Here is a 19,034-nt window from a genome sequence, read left to right as displayed (position 1 = left end):
ACCAGTCCCCATGGGGAGTGCCCTTACCCTTATCACAGCCTGACGGAGCACCCCAAAGAGTTAACACCTCTTTGGTGCAGCTCTCTTTGAGCACCAGTGGCAGCTGACCGCCAGGAGTGGCCTGTTGTCATGCTGTGTGTTTCCATTTCCTCACAGAACATCCTTCGGTTCCATGCATGGAGAAATACAGTATGACAGGGCTAACCAAAGGGGGGTCCTCCAGATGTTATTGGACTGCCGTTACAATTCTCCCTGGCCATTGGCCATGCTGGCTGGGGCTGATGGGAGCCAACATCAGGCTACCTACCCCTGCAATATGCCGATGTCACCACAATGGGTGCTATTCTCCCAAATAATGATTTTTAGCTGCACAGTGTAACTTCCTTGCTCTCTCCTCTCCGCACGTGCTCCTTGGGGGGAAACCCGGGGCAGATTTCGGGGGTGCGCAGACAGGAAGAGGAGAAGGCGAAGAAGTCACATAGTGCAGCTAAAAGTCACTTTGCTACTGTTTAGGTGAATCCCATCCAATGGTGGGAGAACTCAACATGGAATTGCTGTTTTTGGTGGTAGCCCTTTGTTTCTCTTAACATGCAGTTCTGCCCCACAGGAAATGCCATGGGGTGTGTGTTTGGTGTTGCCATTTCATTATAATGTTGTTGTAATGGTGCTCTGCTCATTTGGTTCTTCTGCAGTGTTTGCTGTTTTTATGTGATGTCTTTCAAGCGGAACAATAGGGCTGATTAATCGGAAATGAAACATTATGGACCATACACTCAGCTGTGCTTGATGGCACGCTGTTAACTAGTGATGTGCCACATGTAGCAGCTGGGCCCCAAGACGCATTGTTGAACACAGCGTTTGCTATTGCTAGGCTTTCAGTGTAGGAGAGCCCCCTGCAGGACAGGTAGGTGCCTTGCATCAGGGATGAAGCATAACCAATGGAGAGAAGTAAGGGAACTGGCTTTAATCTATACAAGTGGGGCCTTGCAGTCTTGCGACAAAATGGTCCAGTGTTGAGTTCTGTTCAGGCTTTCAGCCGCTTCATTCCATCCTTCCTACCCCTGATTTTCTTCTCCACCCCAATAGTCAGTCAGTATTCCATGCCCACCGAGCATGCTCAGTCCTCATTAATTTTTAATCCCTTCTTCATTTTTCAGTTTTTTTGGGTGGCTTTTTCCCATCTCTGGGGAACAGAATACCTTTCTTTCATCCCTAGGGATGTTGAAAAGTAGCTTTTCATTGTGAACTAGGAAGTGACCTATCCAGAAAATGCGATGACTTTTTACCTTTGGGAAATAAGTGTCTATATTTCTCTGCTCTTCTGTTCCAGGTACTCCATTCTGTCCCTCCACCCAGATAGTTAGTCCCCTTCTTGCTCTTTCAATACTCCTTACCATCGAGTTAATATGGGGCTGTTTTGTGGGTTCCCCACTAGGGTTTTTTTCCCCTTCAGTTTTTCTTTGTACTTGTGTGTGCTTCAGGATTACCTCAAGTCTCTCCCTCTCTTCTGTGTTTGTGTGTGGTACACTTTTCGCTACGTAAGCACAAGCATTGGAACACTTGACTCAGTATTAGTGTATAGATCAGGAGTGGGGAAACAGATCCATATCAGGATTGGCCTCACAAGCCAAATTTGACAGGTGGATGGGGCTGGTGCTTAGGGAGCTGATGGCCTGGGATTCCAACTCTCCATTCTTCTGGGATCAGCAACCATATCTTCACCTGCCCTACACCTGATGTCACATATGATGCTAGGTATAGGGCAGGTGGACATGATTTTGAGGAAATGGCCATGTGAGCCAAATGGGAAGGAGGTGTGATTGACAAAATTTGGCCCAGGGAGAGAGGATCCCCTCCCTTGATATAGATTATTGTGATAGAGCCAAACATCACCAGACCTGGACAGCTAAGAACCAAATAAGCTTGTAGTGAAAAAGCATCATGAAGGGTCAAGCATTTCTCCTTCCACTTCTCTGAGTTCTCCACTGCAAATCACCCCTCCCCAAAGCTGCTTTGCTCAAACAAAAGTGGGCGTCAGATTTTTATTATTCTCATGTAGTTCAGACCTCAAGGTTCGCTTGGTTGGCAATCTAAGAAAACCCACAAGGATAACATGGCGTTGCCATTGGACTTCTCAGCAGCTTTCAATGGGACCATCTTATCATAGCATTGAACCATCTCACTGGTGTAAATGGCATGCGTTTGAGATGGCTCCATTTCTCCCTGCTGGGTCATGTACAGACACCAGTGATGGGAGAGGGCTACCCTGTGGCAGATGACCTGTGGAGCCCTGCAAGTTTCTGCTCTGCCCCCTTACTCATTTCCAACCTCCCTGAGTGCGTTCTTTGTTTTGCTTGGTTTTTTTGCAGGCTGCGGTACATGGTGAAACAGTTGGAGACAGGAGAAGTGAATATTGTGGAGCTGAAGAAGAACTTGGAATATACTGCTTCGTTGCTTGAAGCCGTCTACATTGATGAGACCAGGTGAGGCTGTGGGGCTTGGGTAGCTATGTGTCTTGCCTGATCCCATTCATGGAAAGAAGGCAGAAATGAGTACTGAGATAGCCATTGGTTAAATGAAGAAATCATGAGGAGGCTGCAGGTCTAGGGAGACTGTTTTAGAGGCTAAGGTAGGTATGTAGAAGATGGCATCAGGTCTCGTGACTTGGATGCTGGCAGAAATGATTCAGTGGCATCAGGACCTGTCAGTTCCTAGACCCTGAATCAGATGGGACCTCCTTGGACACACAGGGGGAGCTCCCTCCAGACCTCCTTGGAAGAGGAGGAGGAGGAGCACGCTGCAGACACATAAGGTTTATAACTGTGGGCAGATCCATACCATAGATTTAAAGCACGTCCAATACATTTAAAGCACATGACTTCCCCCAAAGAATCCTGGGAACTGTGGTTTCCTCCTCACAGAGCTCCAAATTCCCAGCAACCTTAGCAAACTACAGTTCCCATTTATTTATTTATTTATTATTTCAATTTATATACCGCCCTTAGTGAAATAGCTCTCAGGGCGGTGAACAAACAAAATAAAATACAATATATCATAATAAAAATACAAAAACATAAACAAACAAACAACAAAAAGCACAGCAAAAACAAAATAAATACTACAAAAATTAAAATACAGATTAAAAGATTAAAAAAGTTAAGAAGATTAAAATGCCTGGGAGCATAAAAAGGTCTTTACCTGGCGCCGGAAAGATAGAAGTGTAGGCGCCAGGCGTACCTCTTCGGGGAGGCTGTTCCACAACTCAGGGGCCACCACAGAAAAGGCCCTAGATCTCGTAACCACCCTCCGGGCTTCCCGATGGGTTGGTACCCGGAGGAGGGCCTTAGATTCTGAACGAAGTGAGCGGGTAGGTTCATAGCGAGAGAGGCGTTCCACAAGGTATTGAGGTCCCACGCCGTATAAGGCTTTATAGGTCAAAACCAGCACCTTGAATCTCGCCCGGAAGCAAATAGGAAGCCAGTGCAGATGCGCCAGGACAGGTGTTATATGCGAAGACCGACTGGTCCTCGTCAATAATCTGGCAGCTGCGTTCTGCACCAGCTGAAGCTTCCGAACTGTCTTCAAGGGCAGCCGTACGTAGAGCGCATTACAGTAATCCAATCTTGAAGTTACCAGAGCGTGGACAACGGAGGCGAGGTCATCCCTGTCCAGATAGGGGCGTAGTTGGGCTACCAGACGAAGATGGTAAAACGCATTCCGTGCCACCGAGGCCACTTGGGCCTCGAGAGACAAGGAAGAGTTGAGAAGAACCCCCAAACTACGTACCTGTTCTTTCAGGGGGAGTGTAACCCCATCCAGAACAGGGTAAGCATCCACCATCTGAGCAGGGAAGGCGTTCACCAACAATGTCTTGGTCTTGTCTGGATTGAATCTCAGTTTATTAGCTCTCATCCAGTCCATTATCGCGGTCAGGCAACGGTTCAGCACATCAACAGACTCACCTGAGGAAGATGAAAAGGAGAAATAGAGCTGCGTGTCATCAGCGTACTGATGGCAACGCACTCCAAAACTCCTGATGACCGCACCCAGCGGCTGCATGTAGATGTTGAAAAGCATGGGGGACAAGACCGATCCCTGGGGGACTCCACAATGGAGAGTCCATGGTGTCGAGTGATGTTCCCCAAGCACTACCTTCTGGTGACGATCCGCGAAGTAGGAGCGGAACCACTGCCAAGCAGTGCCCCCGACACCCAACTCCGCGAGTCTCCCCAGAAAGATACCATGGTCGATGGTATCAAACGCCGCTGAGAGATCAAGGAGAATCAACAGAGTCACACTCCCCCTGTCCCTCTCCCGACAAAGGTCATCATACAGGGCGACCAAGGCTGTTTCGGTGCCAAAACCGGGCCTAAAACCGGATTGAAACGGATCTAGATAATCGGTTTCATCCAAGAGCGCCTGGAGTTGGCTGGCAACCACCCGCTCCAAAACCTTGCCCAAAAAAGGGACATTCGCCACCGGTCTATAGTTATTCAGATTATCTGGGTCCAAGGAGGGTTTCTTTAAAAGAGGTCTCACTACTGCCTCCTTGAGGCTACCAGGGACTACTCCCTCCCTCAAGGAGGCGTTAACCACTTCCTTGGCCCAACCGGTGGTCCCAGCCCTGCTAGCTTTCACTAGCCAAGATGGGCAAGGATCCAGAACAGACGTGGTTGCCCGAACCATTCCAAGCACCTTGTCCACTTCCTCGAGCTGCACCAACTGAAACTCATCCAATAAAGAAGGACAAGGCCGTGCTCCGGACACTTCAATGGATTCATCTAACACAACATCAGAGTCAAGGTCCCTGCGGATACATGCGATCTTATCTTGAAAGTGTCCAGCAATTTCGTTGCAGCGGGTCTCAGATGTTTCCATAGTATCGTGGGGGCCAGAGTGTAAGAGCCCTCGCACGACTTTAAAAAGCTCCGCTGGGCGGCATAAAGATGATCTAATAGAGGCAGCAAAATAGAGCTTCTTTGCTGTCCTTACCGCTTTTGTATACAACTTATTGGTGGCACTTACCAAAGCATAGTTGTATCCACTGGGAGTTTTCCTCCATCTGCACTCCAGCCTCCTCCTCTCTTGTTTCATCGCTCTCAGCTCCGGAGTATACCACGGAGCGGTATGAGCTCTACACCGGAGGGGGCGCGCGGGAGCGATCATGTCAATAGCCCGGGTCATTTCCGTATTCCACAGTGCGACCAGGGCCTCGACAGGAGCACCGGTCCTATCAGCCGGAAAATTTCCCAGAGCCCTCTGAAAACCTACGGGATCCATCCGGCTCCGGGAGTGGATCAACTTAATAGATCCTCCACCTTTGCAGAGGGAAAGAGCCGCTGTGAGTCTAAATCTCAACAAGCGGTGATCTGTCCATGACAATGGGGTAGATGAAAAACACCCCACCACCAGATCACCATCTCCATGTCCAGTGGCGAAGATCAAATCAAGAGTATGTCCCGACACATGCGTTGGGCCAGTAGAAAATTGAGACAGCCCCATTGTTGTCATGGAGGCAATGAAGTCCTGAGCTGCGCCAGATAAGACAGCCTCGGCATGGACGTTGAAATCCCCCAGTACCAAAAGTCTAGGGGATCTCAACAGCACCTCCGAGACTATCTCTGTCAGCTCAGCTAAGGAAGCTGTTGGGCAGCAAGGTGGACGGTACACCAACAGTATTCCTAGTCTGTCTCCCTGGCCCAATACAAGGTGGAGACATTCCAGACCAGTCGCCGTCTGGACAGGGTGCTTGGTGAGAGGAAAAGAACTCCTATAGACCACGGCGACCCCCCCTCCCCGGCCCTCAGATCTACCACAGTGCTGAACCAAATACCCGGGTGGACAAAGCTGGGAAAGAGCAACTCCTCCCTGATCAGCCACCCAGGTCTCGGTTATACATGCCAGGTCGGCACCCTCCTCCAGGATTAAATCATGGACAAGTGAGGATTTATTATGTACCGACCTGGCATTCAAAAGCAGCACTTGGAGATCCGAGAGCTGGCTGATAGGACAACCAGCAATCCTGTGGGTATGAGGAGAACCGGAACAAGGCACAGACACAATTTGTCTGGGACGAGTTCCCCTTACCTGGCCTGTTCTCCTCCTAACACCATACCTCCCATGACTCTTTGGGGGGAAATCACGTGCTTTAAGTGTGCATTGGATGTGCTTTAAATCTATGGTGTGGATCTGCCCTCAGTTATAAACCTTTTGCACCATGCCTGAACTCTCCTTATGCCACAGGACGCTTCACAGGAACATGGCAGTGGACAGAAGCCCCCATTTAGAAAGCAAAGTGCTTGCCTGCTTCTAGGATCAGGGCCTCCACTGACATACTAGGTAAGGAAAGATGGGTCAGTAAGGCCTCCTTTAAAAATCCTCAGTTGCTGCCTGGCTGTTGCTGATGCACCGCTTGTCCTACCCAGCTCCTGGCAGCCGTAAATACCTTGTGGATAACCCTCCTGCTCTTTCAGCAATTGTGCCTTTGGCTCTGGCTCCAGTCTTAGCCTTTCCTAGCTGGACAGCTACCTTGTCATCCTTGGAATCCTGTGATGCAAGGCCTACCTGTGTTTGTGGGAATGGGGGAAAGAGGAAAGAGGAAAGCAGGCATGTGTTTCAGCAAGGGCTCAAGCAGGGAGTCAGTCTATGAACAGATCAGCCCACTCAGATCCAGGCCAGGGTCACTACTTTGTGGGGCCGGAATAGTTTCTCAAGCTGGGCTGAAAGCTGCATCACCACACCCTCCCCGGCCATCTGCAAGGGTGGCCCTGCAGTGCAGCAGACATCATGCCATCCATTCTCTCTGCTTGCACTCTCCCCTGAAGGGGCAGGAGGGTGCACTTGGACCCTGCTGCTGGAGCAGTGTTCTTAAAAGCTTGGATCTGCCAATGTTGTAGGACAAAATTCCCACCATCCCTGATCGTTGGCTAAGCTGGCCAGAGGTGATGGGAGTTGGAGTCCAACAACATCTGGGGACTCCCAAGGTTGAAGAACACTGTGCTGGAGTCTCTGGTTTGGAGCTTGTGGCACCTTACAGATGGTGTTGGAGAGAGTTAGGAGGAGCAAGACTATGCAGAGGTCAGCTTTGGTTGAGAAGGGTCCAGTGATTAGAGATGTACGAGCCTGAGAAATGTCACTAATCTCATCAAGAGTGGCTTATCTACCTGCAAAATCCCTACAGATGTTTTGTCAGATTAAACTCACCTTCACTTGCCAACTATAGCAACTCCTCTAAATTTATAGAGAAGGGACAGTACATAAGATGGCAAGTGAGAACAGGCAGTATTCTGTGCGTAGGATGGTGGTGTACTCTACAGTACTCTGAGGAAATGAAAACAGTTTTCCATCGGAATACGGCCAATGTTGAAAATTTAGAATTTCAGGATTTTAACAATAATTTAAAATAGGAATTTGAGGTCGAAAATGGATTTCTTGCCAAAGGAATTAACAAATGCACTCCTTCAAAAGCAGAAGAATGTATGAAATGTCTTTTAAAAGGCCAGTGTTGCGTGCTAAATTTGTTCCGCTGTTTTGAAGAGGAATATGAAATGCAACACATGAAGGTGCTTTGTACTAAGCGGAACCATCTAGCCCTGTGTTGGGTGGCAGAGCTTCTCCACATCATATATATATAATAACCGTCCCTTTACTGCCTGTTGGAAGCTTTTCAACTTAGAGAATTCAGGAGGAAAGACGTGCAGCCTGTTGAGTGGGGGCAGTTAAGCATCCCTGAAATTGAATCTTGTCATCACAGCTTTTAAAAAATAGAATTTTTGTTATCTCAAAATTTGGCCAGATTCCAGATTTCCCCCCCTTTTTTTCATGGTTTTGATTGCTGTTCTGGTTCCCGTTGCAATGCCTTTCCCACTTAAATGTTCACTGCTCCTCTTTCCCCTCCCCATTGGCACTATTCCTGTTTCAGGCAGATCCTGGACACGGAAGATGAACTCCAGGAGATCAAGTCTGATGCAGTTCCCTCTGAGGTGCGGGACTGGCTGGCCTCCACGTTCACCCAGCAGACCCGTGCCAAGGGACGCCGTTCCGAGGAGAAGCCCAAGTTCCGCAGCATTGTGCACGCTGTTCAAGCTGGCATCTTTGTTGAGAGGTCTGGATCCTGTTCCACTGTGATGGACTGCTCTCTCTCTCTCTCTCTCTCTCTCTCTGTCTCTCATTAATGAACTAGGTCTGCGCCAAATGAAGATGGCCTTCCATCCACTTAATGCTTTTGCCTAACCGCATTTGCCCCACGGGTCGGATGTGTCCCACAACTGCACTGTGTTTTTGACCTTATCAAGATGACCCAGCTGTTGTTTGGAAAGGAAAGGAGAAGAAAGGACCAGAATTGTGGTTTTGGGGGAGGAGGAGGACGCGGAAGGCAGCAGACCTAGATAGATATAGTAAGAGCAAAGATAATGCATAACATGGATGGGGAACCCCAGGCCTGAGGGCCAGATGTATCCCTCCAGGCTTCTCAGTCTGGCCACGCCCCCTCTCTCTAGGCCACACACCCTACTGGCTCTGCTTCACACCCTCCTTGAGTGCTTTTTTTTTAGCATGACTGGAATGTGTCCTTAGAGTTTACTTTTTGCTTGTCTGGATGGGGGATAGAGAGGGGTGTGTGAATGTAGAAATTAGCCTACTGTACAAAGGTAAAAATGTAGGTTAGTTGTTCTGCCCGCTTTTCCCTCTGGTCCTGCTCACCACCGGCATGTGGCCCTCAGAAGGGAATGTGGCCCTCAGGCTGAAAAGGCTCCCCCGCTGTTGGCACATAAGGTATACAAATTAAGAGTGAGTCCCATTTGAGTAGTTGGGCTTCAGATTGCATCCTGGGGTTGGAAAGACTGAGGATTGTGGGCTAGTGGATAAGGGAGAAAAGGCTTGGAGTAGCTCTAAGATGTCCAGCTCTAAGATGTTGGACTGCAGTTTGTTCAGCGGGATCCGGGAAGCCTCTCTGTGGGCATGCAATCCAGATGTTTCAGGGAGAGCCTGACCGGTGGCTAATCTGCTCTGCAGGATGTTCCGTCGGACGTACACAGCAGTGGGGCCCAACTATTCTCTCTCCGTCATCAACTGCCTGAAGGTAACAACCCTGTTAGGGGGAATGCTTGACTTACTGCATAATTCTGTGCATGCCTAGTCAGAAGTAAGCCCCACTGAGGTTAATGGGGCCTACTCCCAGGTAAGGGTGCATAGATAGCAGCCTTTGCTTCGTTTGCCTCGCTCCTTGAGGTGATGCTTCTGCACCTGCCCCCCAACTTTTTCAAGATTGCTGTCCGTCACTTCACCCGGCCTCTGTGATCAAGTTGCACGAGCCAAGGAAACTTTCCTAGCGGTTCCCCTCTGTTCTCAGCTGTTAACTTTCTTCTATATAAAAGAGAGAATGGAGCTACACTTTTCCTGAGAACCATGTTTTTGACCAGGAATCAATGGTCCATAATCCTGTGGGAAGCATGGGAACCAGCTGCATTTAATTGCTGCAAAAGGAAAATGCACTTTGTGTATGCTTAGAGGAACTCTTGTTTGCCAGTAGTTTTACTTCAACATGCTCTAGAGTTGAGTGATGGGAACTGATTTTCTGGCTCACATTAAGCCCAGTTCACACCACACCCATCTGTTAGAAGTCTCTTTTCTTTCGGTGCCACTTCTGATTGAAAAGGACCAACACCCCTTTTTTCTCCATCCTGTACCAGTTACATACCCTTTGCTAAGCTGTAATGGGCAGTGACGGCTGGTGGCTCCATGTCAGTGGGGCAATGGAATTTGCTCTGGGTTTTAGTCTGAACTTTCAAGGAGTTGTCCAAGATGCTGAAACTGAAGCACCATGGACTGCTCCTTGAGAGCTCCTACTAAAACCTGGAGCATATTCCACTGCCTCACTGACATGGAGCCACCAGCCTCCAATAGTAATGGGCAAATGTGATCTTCCATTTTTAATTTTTTTTTCTTTTTGCTTCTCTTGTGTAGACTCTCGACCTCTGGTTTTTTGATGTCTTTGCACTGAATAAGGTGAGTGAGGACCATGCCTTGCGCACGATTGTCTTTGAACTTCTCACCCGCCACAACCTCATCAGCCGCTTCAAGGTAAGAAATGGTGTGCAAAGTAAGAAACTGTGCGTCTGAGTGTTAGTATTATAACTTATTAAATGTCTGTCTCCTCCCCTTCCTCCCAAATGATCCTGGGGTGGCACATAGCAAAGTAGTAAAATAATACAATTATAATTAAATTAAACACACACACACATTCAAAACATTTCATCACTAAGAATGTCTTTAAAATATTTAAAAACATCAAGAACATCTAAAAACATTTTAAAACAGGCACTTCCTTTCACAGCTAATAATTTCAAGGTTGCTGGGAACAGTCTCTTTCAGTCATCAAATGCCTGGGTGACCAGGAATGCTTTTAAATTCCTCCTGAATGTTAATGATGAGTGACACAGATTCAGTTCACCAGGGAGGGCATTCCATAAAGAGAGGGCTGTCTTTTACAACAGAGAGGAACCGGGGGTGGGGGGAGAAGGGCAGGGACCAAGAACCCTCAAGCTACATCTACACTACAAACATCAGTTACTTTAAAGTCCCAGGTTAAAACTGCCACAAGGATCGCTTTGTTAGTTTGTTACGGCATTACCAGCGAAGAACCTTGCTCTCTTCAAAAGGTGCTAGAGGACTCTTTCCTGTTGAAATTCCTAGGGCCCCTTAGAATGGAAACCAGCTTGAAGTGGATTGAGGTTTTGTAGCGCAGATCGGGAGTAGGGAATGTGGCACTCCAGATGTTGTTGGACTCCAGCTTCCATCATCCCTGACCATTGGCCATGCTGGCTTGGGGCTAATGGGAACTGAGAGTCCAACAACTCCTGGAGGGCCACAGGTTCCCCACCCCTGGTGTAGATTGTGCTTCCTTGATGGGAGGGTTTGCCAGTCGTTCTAGATTTGCCTTCAAGAGCTTCACCATAGGAAGATGATGGACAGATCTACTTCTCGTTATTTGTCCTATTTCAAGTCTGAAGCATGGAGTTATACTACCAAAGGGAAGAGATTGGTAGCAAGTAGCTACTCTGAGCTGCACAGCCTGAAAGGGGAAGCAGATTTTCCCAGTTTCTTCCAAGCCTGAGATATTCCTTATTTGAAGGAATTGATCCTTCTGTTAAGAGGCGTTCTTTCTCTTAAGAGGTCATTCCTCATTCTGGAATGTCACGGCCCCATAGGAGATAATGGATGCCCCTGATGTCCATGCTCCCATAGGACATAAGAGTTATTTCTCATTTCAGACACACGACCATCATCTTTGAAGTTTTAATCTAGCACTCCTGCCTGTAACATTTTCTGGGGATTCGAGGGCATGTTCTGCTTTTTGGCATGCATTCTGGATGAGGAACATGACTACCCTTGCGCCTTCCACTTCTAAACTGGGGATGGCTTGCCAGTGTGTGTTTGAGGGAATCATAAAGCTGCATAAAGATGGGAAGGTGCTACATCAGAGCATGGATGTCAATATGTGGCGCTTTTTGTTTTGTTTTGTAAGAATGGGTTGCACATGGCATGCAAACGGTCCCAGGTTCTGTCCCTGTTATTTCTTGGTATGACTAGGAAAAACCCTTGCTTGAAACCCTAAGGGAGCTGTTGAAGTGTAGGCAGTACTGAGTTAGGGCAGATCCATACCATACATTTAAAACACATCCAACACATATTTAAAGCATATGACTTCCCTCAAAGAATTGTGGGAACTGTGGCTTTCCCTACAAATTCCCAGCACCCTTAATAATCTATAGTCCCCATGATTCTTTGGGGGAAGCCATGTGCTTTAAATGTGCATTGGATGTGCTTTAAATGTATGGTGCGGATCTGCCCTAACTCAGTGCTGCCTACATGGCCTGCACTGCAAGATCATGGTGTGGACCTGCCCCTAGATGGACCAGTGGTCCAACCTGGTAAAGGCAGCGTCCTATATCCTTGATCCATTTCTATTCCCAAATTTTGCCTGATGCCACTTGAATATCTACTTCTTTGTTCTCTAGATCCCCACAGTGTACCTCATGACCTTCCTTGATGCACTGGAGGCTGGCTATGGGAAATACAAGAACCCGTATCACAATCAGATACATGCTGCTGACGTCACCCAGACTGTGCACTGCTTCCTGCTTCGCTCTGGCATGGTGGTAAGGTCACCATGCGGACTAGACACTTCAATGGATGTTCTATCTGCCAGTTCTCTAGCTGAGGAGTGTTTATGTTGCAATCTTGGAAAGCTCTTCTAGGTCAAGGCAAGCTGGGAAACTTAGATTATTAATGCTCTTAGAATGTATGTTTTCATCTGGGCTGAGTCAACCTCTCTGAGCCCATAGTGCAGTCCTAGTTCCTAGAAATGAGAGGTGCACATGATTTATGGCCCCAACTTCTTTTTTGTAGATAATCTCCAGAAAATCCGTATATGAAGCATTGACATCAACAATATAGTGACTCCTAGTGGCCTATCTTGGTTTAGCATAACGGCAGGAGCTGGAAAAAAAGGTTTCTTTCAGCAGGCAAAGGTTCACAAAAATGAGTTCTTTCTCTCTCCACCATCTCCCTCCTTGTTCGTTGCCCCATTTTATTTGTAACAGAGGCTCTATATCTTTAACAGCCATGTGACAGGCAGAAAAGCAACAGGTACAGCTTGCCCCAGCATATGGATGTTATGGTGGCAAAATTTCTGTTTGTTCCGCAGCTGCTAAAAGCACCCCTCTCAACAGAAAGGAAACCACAGTTCCTACTCTTCTTCCATATTTCTGGGGAAAAGCTAAAGCCCAAAGTGCCTGGTACTTTATACCACTTTCTCCCCTAGCTGCATTCACACCACAATAGATTCCAGAGGCTGGTTAATCTCTTGTAGCTGAAACAACATCAGAATCTTGTGGCATCATAAAAGTGAATGGATCTATTGTGACATAAGCGTTTACAGGTCAGAGCCTGCATCATCAGATGAACGAAGAACCAGGCTGCAGCCCTCCAAATCTTGTTGGACTGCAACTCACATCAGCCCTAGCCAGCATGGCCAGTGGTCAGGGATAACTGGAGCTGTAGTCCACCACTATCTGGTGGGCCAAAAGGTCCACATCCTTGATCTATATTATATGTTAAGACATGGGTTTGCATCAGAGCTTGGAAAAGTTACTTTTTTGAACTACAACTCCCATCAGCCCAATCCAGTGGCCATGCTATCTGGGGCTGATGGGAGTTGTAGTTCAAAAAAGTAACTTTTCCAAGCTCTGGGTTTGCTTATAGGCTTACACTCTAACACAGAGGTGAGGAACCTGTGGCCTTCCAGATCTCGTTGGACTGCAGCCCCATCAGCTCCCACTAGCATGGCCAATGGTCAAGGATGATGGAAGTTGTACTCCAGCAATATCTGGAGGGCCACAGGTTCCCCATCAGACAACTTAGTGCAGCCTTTCCCAACCGTTGGATCCCCAGTTGTTGCTGGACTGCTGTTCCCATAATTCCTGACCATTGGCCATGCTGGCTGGGGCTGATGGGAGCTGTAGTCCAGCAACATCTGGGGGCCCAAGGGTTTGGCAAGGCTCACTTGGTGCATCATGAAATGAGCTCTGGTCCACAGAAAATTGTATCAGTATTTTAGCAGGAGTGGGGAACCTCAGGCCTAGGAGCTAACTGCAGCCTTCCAGGCCTCTCTCTCTGGCCGTTGGGACCCTCCCCAGCCACACCTTCTTTCCCCAGGCCACCTCCTCACCTGCTTTGCTTCGCAGCCTCCTTTAGTGTTTTTGCCTGGCTGGAATGTGTCCTTACATTCTTATATTGCTTCTTATTGCCTGGATGGGGGCTAGAAGGGTGTGTAAGTGTGGGCAGAAATTAGCCTACTGCACAAGGTAAAATTTACATCCATTGATCCACCCAATTGTCCCTCTGGCCCTGCCCACCACTCTGGCATGTGACCCCAGGAAGGTTGCCCAGAAGGGAACGCAGCCCTTGGGCTGAAAAGGGTTCCTCACCCCGGTCGTTCGGTAGCCACAAAACCATAACTTTGTTTCGGGGGATAATCCACGAGTAAAAACTTGACTTGTCCACCTACATAGGATCATATTTGCGCATAAAAGAACAAAGAGCTGCAGCACATACAGGAGCACATTCATGCAATGAAGAACAAGCAGGTAGGTGCCTCCACCTGACCCTTGCTGTGTCTTGCTGTGCTACCTACAGAGCAAATGTTTCTGTGAGCAAAGGTTTTGAGGCAGGGCTTAGAAGAATCACCAGCCAGCCAAAGAGACATGAAACTAGAGGGGATCCATTCTGATGAAGGCTCTGGTGCGAAACTTTTTCTTCCTTAATCTGTGCTGTTGGGCAAGGGAGGGTTCCACCCGGGGGGTGATGATGTCTCCTGTTCCTGCCCCATATGCAGCACTGCCTGGCGGAGATTGAGGTCCTGGCCATAGTGTTTGCAGCCGCAATCCATGACTACGAGCACACGGGAACCACCAACAGCTTCCATATCCAAACCAAGTGAGTAACAATGCCCTGTGGGAATAAACGTGAAGAATGAGTCTCTCTCTGTGTGGGGGCTTATTGGTAGAACAAGCAGCTATTATAAGTAAGTAAAAACAGAGTTGCCATGACTCAGTGGTAGATCATGCACTTTGCATGGAGAAGGACCTAGGTTTAATTGCCGGCATGTCCAGGGAAGTGGCAAATCATGGGAAAGGCCTCTGCTTGGGACTCTGGAGAGCCGCTGTCAGTCAGAGTGGTCAAGGCTGGTCTAGTTAGACAAATAACCTGACCTGTCTAACGCAGCTTCCTATGCTTATATACAGCTGTAGCTCCCCAGACCTCTGTGCTTTCCATGAGCTCAAGGGGTAGTATTCAGTGCTAGTCCTACTCCAAGTTGAAGTTAATCCACGACTAACTTCAGTTCATTAATTTCAATGGGTCTACACTAAGTAGGACTTAGTTGAATACAACCCAAGGTCTCTAGGCTTTTTTTTTTTTTAAAAAAAGAAAACAGCAGAATCCTAACCATATCTACTCAGTAGTCCTATTTAATTCATTGCTGCTTACTCGCAGGTGAAGTGGGGTTAGGATTGCAGCCTTAAGATTGCATCCAATGTTAGTCCTACTCAGAGCAGACCCATTGAAATGAATGGACATGCCAAACTTAGGTCCGTTCATTTCAATAGGTCTTCTCTGAGTAGAGCTTAATTGAATTAACCCCAAAGTTGTCAAATCATGTTTGCCAAGCTGTATCTCCCGGCCACCTCCTTGCCAGCTCATCTTTCCTTTGCTCTAGTTTAAAAGCCACAAGCATTAAGTAATACTTCCGTTGCGATCTTTCCTCCAGGAGCTCAGCGTTTTTTCTGCTCTAAGGAGGGAAACTATCCCTGACATTCCATTGCTATCCTGCCATCCTACAGTTTTATTCTGGAGGGGTGGTGGTGGTGAAGTGGTGAGAAGAATTGCGGGATAGACACCAGCAACATTAGAAGTGCATGGGCGTCAACCGTGTAGCAGAGCCTGCTCCATTAGGGTGACGGTGGCTGACCAAGCTCAGTCTGCCGTCAGCCAGCTGCCTTCCTTCTTCCTTACGTCCAGTCCACTGGATGGCAGTGGCTATCAGCTTCCTCCTCCACAGGCTCGGTGTTGCCATTATAGAACTCAGGAGGGAAGAGGATGGGAGGCAAAACTAGAATGATTTGGCTTTGCCTATCTTTGGTTCTACTGTTGGCCTCTCGGCTTTCTGCCTTACCAGTCCCAGTGGGCACCAGCCACCTCTGCAGCCATGTAGAATACATGAGTTTGTACAGGTCCCACTTTGACCTCTTTTCATCATGTAATTAAGTGGGGACCAGTTCAGGCCGACCCATCCTGCTCACCTGAAGTGCCTGTGCATTTGTGAAGTGTTGGAATGTTCATCCCATCCCTCAAAACAAGGCTGCATAGATGTGCCCTTGGAACTGCTGTTGCTGAAGCTGCCTCTGAGTTGTACTGTTTCTCTCCTTCCCCACCCCAGATCAGACACGGCCATTTTGTACAATGACCGCTCGGTGCTGGAGAACCACCATATCAGCGCCGTCTTCCGTATGATGCAGGAGGAAGAGATGAACATCCTCGTCAACCTGACCAAGGATGAATTTGCGTGAGACCTTGTCCTCTTCCTGACCATACCATGAGATAAAGCTCACTCTAGTTGAGGAAGATGTTGCCTTGGCGTGGGGGAGATAGGGTGTTCTTGAGTGGGCCCAAGACATTGGAGGAGAATCAGGCCAACTATTTGCAACCCCTGCTGTCAACTAAAGAGGGCAGGGTTGTGGGCATAGTGGCCTTTTTACTGTGCAATCCTATGCAGAAGACAGTACCATTAAGTTCAGTGTGTTTAGGATTGCAGCCTTAATTACTTAATTTTATTTAAGCCCAGGCATGCCTACATCAGGCTCCTAGTGGTCTCCCCTCTGGTCTAAGCACTAATCAGGTCCACACACCCACTACGCTTCAGATATGCTATAGCAGGGTGATCCATGGACCACCAGTGGTCTGTGAGCTTCATTCAGATAGTCCCCAGCATATCCACATCAAATATTCATATTGCCTTTTAACTGTATTTTTATATTTTATTGTATTGTAATTTTGAGTTCTATGGAATGCAAATTTTAATACAATAAAATATGCTGTGTAAGAAATAAAAGAAGTAATAAAACAACAATTAAAAAATCATACAGCATCTAGCTCAGCACATTACATTTGCTACAATAGGAAGAAAAAGTAATTAAGTGGTACACCAAGACCATCAGCAATTTTAAAGTGGTCCATAGGGGAAGAAGTTTGGGAACCACCGTGCTATATCATCAGAAGGTCCTGGACCATTCACTGGAGCCACTTTTTGTCCCCATGTCCCTTATACCTCTTATATTGAACAGGGATGGGAAACCTGTGGCCCTCCAGATGTTGTTTGACTACAGCTCCCATCAGCCCCAGTCAGCCTGACCAGTGGTCAGGGATGATGGCAACATCTCAAAGGCCAAACGTTCTCCACCCCTGCTGTTGAGGGTGATAACTGCAACACTGTGGAGACCAGGAATCCCAGAACTCATAGGTTATGCACCAGTACATGAATCACAGGTCAGAATCTTAGGCATTGTTCACACATATAGCAGATGGTGAATTTATTTTTGGACTTTATGACTTCAGACTTCAGGTCTAAAAACTACAACCATGACCGCCTTTCCACTATAACAAACGTGCAGTTGTAGTCCACGTTGCATGAGATGATGAGTAAAGCACGTCCAATGCCTATAGTTGTGCCCCCTTCCCCCGCACAGAGTGCTAATTCACCACTTATAAAAAAAGACTTTGCAAGGCAAGTAAAACCAGTTAATCTGAAATCAAAGTGTGGAGAAGCTCCTTTGTTCATTTCATGCACACACCAATGCAGAATTGTGGAGTTTACAGTGAGACTTTTAGCTGGATTCAACTGTTAGAGGTGATAAGAGGGCTGAGCTTCCCCACATTCCATCTTGAAACTAGCTTTCATGCTCGACCTGCTGATTTCTTTGATTTCAAGCCTTATCACCTTCCCAGGCAGCTGCGTTATAACCATGGGCCTCCAAATGTGGGCCCAGGTACCATGCTAGCATCTCTTGCTTGGTCTGGCTGAAGACTTTAGCCTAGCACCCTGGGTTTGGAACTCTTTCCTGGCCTGAGGCAGTTTTCACACCCTTATTATTATACTTATCCAGACCTGCCTCCTGACCAGACTCAAAGGATGCCCATATGATGCTTCTGTAGGTTGACTGGGTCACATGAAGCTTTGCAGGTAACTAACCTATCATGGTAAGTCACCTGATTTCCCTATAGGCCAGTTCCCCATCAGTTCACCTGTAAGAATCCCGTTTGCTGGCTGAGCAGTTGCCTTACATCTGGCTGGAGCATACCACTTTGAAGGGGAAAAAAGACTCAGCAGCACAGCTATCTCCCTTCCATACACATTAGATATGAACCATTCCTATTGGGACTTGCTGGTCTATCTTACTGATTCTAAAATTTGGGTAATCCATTTACAGTATAAGAAGCTTGCAGTTAGAGGCCACTTGTTGCATGGGATGATGAGTAAATATGGGTAACCAGATGCTTTGTAATGATTGTCTGGATACACCCATATATTCGGACAGGGTTGATTTGATTTAAATAAAATTGATTTAAATCATGATTTAAATCACTTTCTGAAGGATGATTTAAATTATAGTTTAAATCACTAGTGAGAAATACTCTATTTAATCATCATTTTTAGTAGGTCATTGTTGTTTAATATAACCTTAATACATATTTAGGTTTCATTAGAAGGTAGGTACATACTAAGCAATTATTCTGAATTGTTTTCAGATTAATTTTCATCAAAAATGGGACGATAATTTGGTCATTTTAGTATTAAAGCAGAATGAATTTGTGAAGTCATTCAGGAGATGAGCCTGCTCCAGGTGTGCAATTAATTACGATATTTTTGTCATGATGTGCCAGAATTGTCACCACCAAGCAGACTTTTAAATTGTACTAACAATATTATTTACTCTTCTTGTTAGTTTTCTTCTGAAATGACACCATTAACAAAACATGCACATGGATTTTTGAATGGTTAACTATTTCAGTTTTTAGATAAATGTGAAGTTCTGTAAAAAATAAAATGTAGGCAATTTCAACCAAGTCAACATGAGAAACTTAAAATATTAGGTGGTACAGTTCACTCAGTCTTCTTCACTTTTTTTCTTCCTTGTTCATTGTCTGGAAGAGAAATACAAACTTTCCTGCTTTTTCAGTTCCCAACTTATTTCTCAATTTAGAATGAATTAGTCCAAAGGAGGAAAACAATCTCTCTACACCTGCAGAAGAGGCTACTGTTGTTAAGAGCTGGATTTCCACTTCAGTGGTCTCCCCCAGATCTTTTCAAATTCTCTATTCACTGAACTTCTCTATCTTTGCACTTAGAGAGAGGCAAGGCTGAGAGAGAAAGACAGCGTGCACTTCATGTACACCACCTGCAGAATAGGACTGATCAG

General features: G+C 46.9%; 1 protein-coding gene across 14 annotated transcripts in view; it reads left to right on the top strand.

Annotated features, from left to right (window-relative positions):
- Nucleotides 1–19,034, top strand: part of PDE1B (phosphodiesterase 1B) — a 210,953-nt gene that overhangs the window by 175,594 nt on the left and 16,325 nt on the right. For all 14 annotated transcript variants that reach the window (XM_061614558.1, XM_061614563.1, XM_061614562.1 and 11 more), the window contains 7 exons: nucleotides 2,370–2,483; nucleotides 7,922–8,104; nucleotides 9,013–9,079; nucleotides 9,964–10,080; nucleotides 12,018–12,158; nucleotides 14,396–14,496; nucleotides 15,998–16,123. In XM_061614558.1, coding sequence (XP_061470542.1) covers nucleotides 2,370–2,483; nucleotides 7,922–8,104; nucleotides 9,013–9,079; nucleotides 9,964–10,080; nucleotides 12,018–12,158; nucleotides 14,396–14,496; nucleotides 15,998–16,123 — 849 coding nt within the window. The remainder of the gene's footprint in view (nucleotides 1–2,369; nucleotides 2,484–7,921; nucleotides 8,105–9,012; nucleotides 9,080–9,963; nucleotides 10,081–12,017; nucleotides 12,159–14,395; nucleotides 14,497–15,997; nucleotides 16,124–19,034) is intronic.

This window comes from Rhineura floridana, chromosome 3 (genome assembly GCF_030035675.1).
Source record: "Rhineura floridana isolate rRhiFlo1 chromosome 3, rRhiFlo1.hap2, whole genome shotgun sequence".
NCBI classification, from domain to species: Eukaryota; Metazoa; Chordata; class Lepidosauria; order Squamata; family Rhineuridae; genus Rhineura; species Rhineura floridana.
The sequence above is the reverse complement of the archived record's forward strand: the minus strand, read 5'-3'. Positions and strand labels throughout refer to the sequence as shown.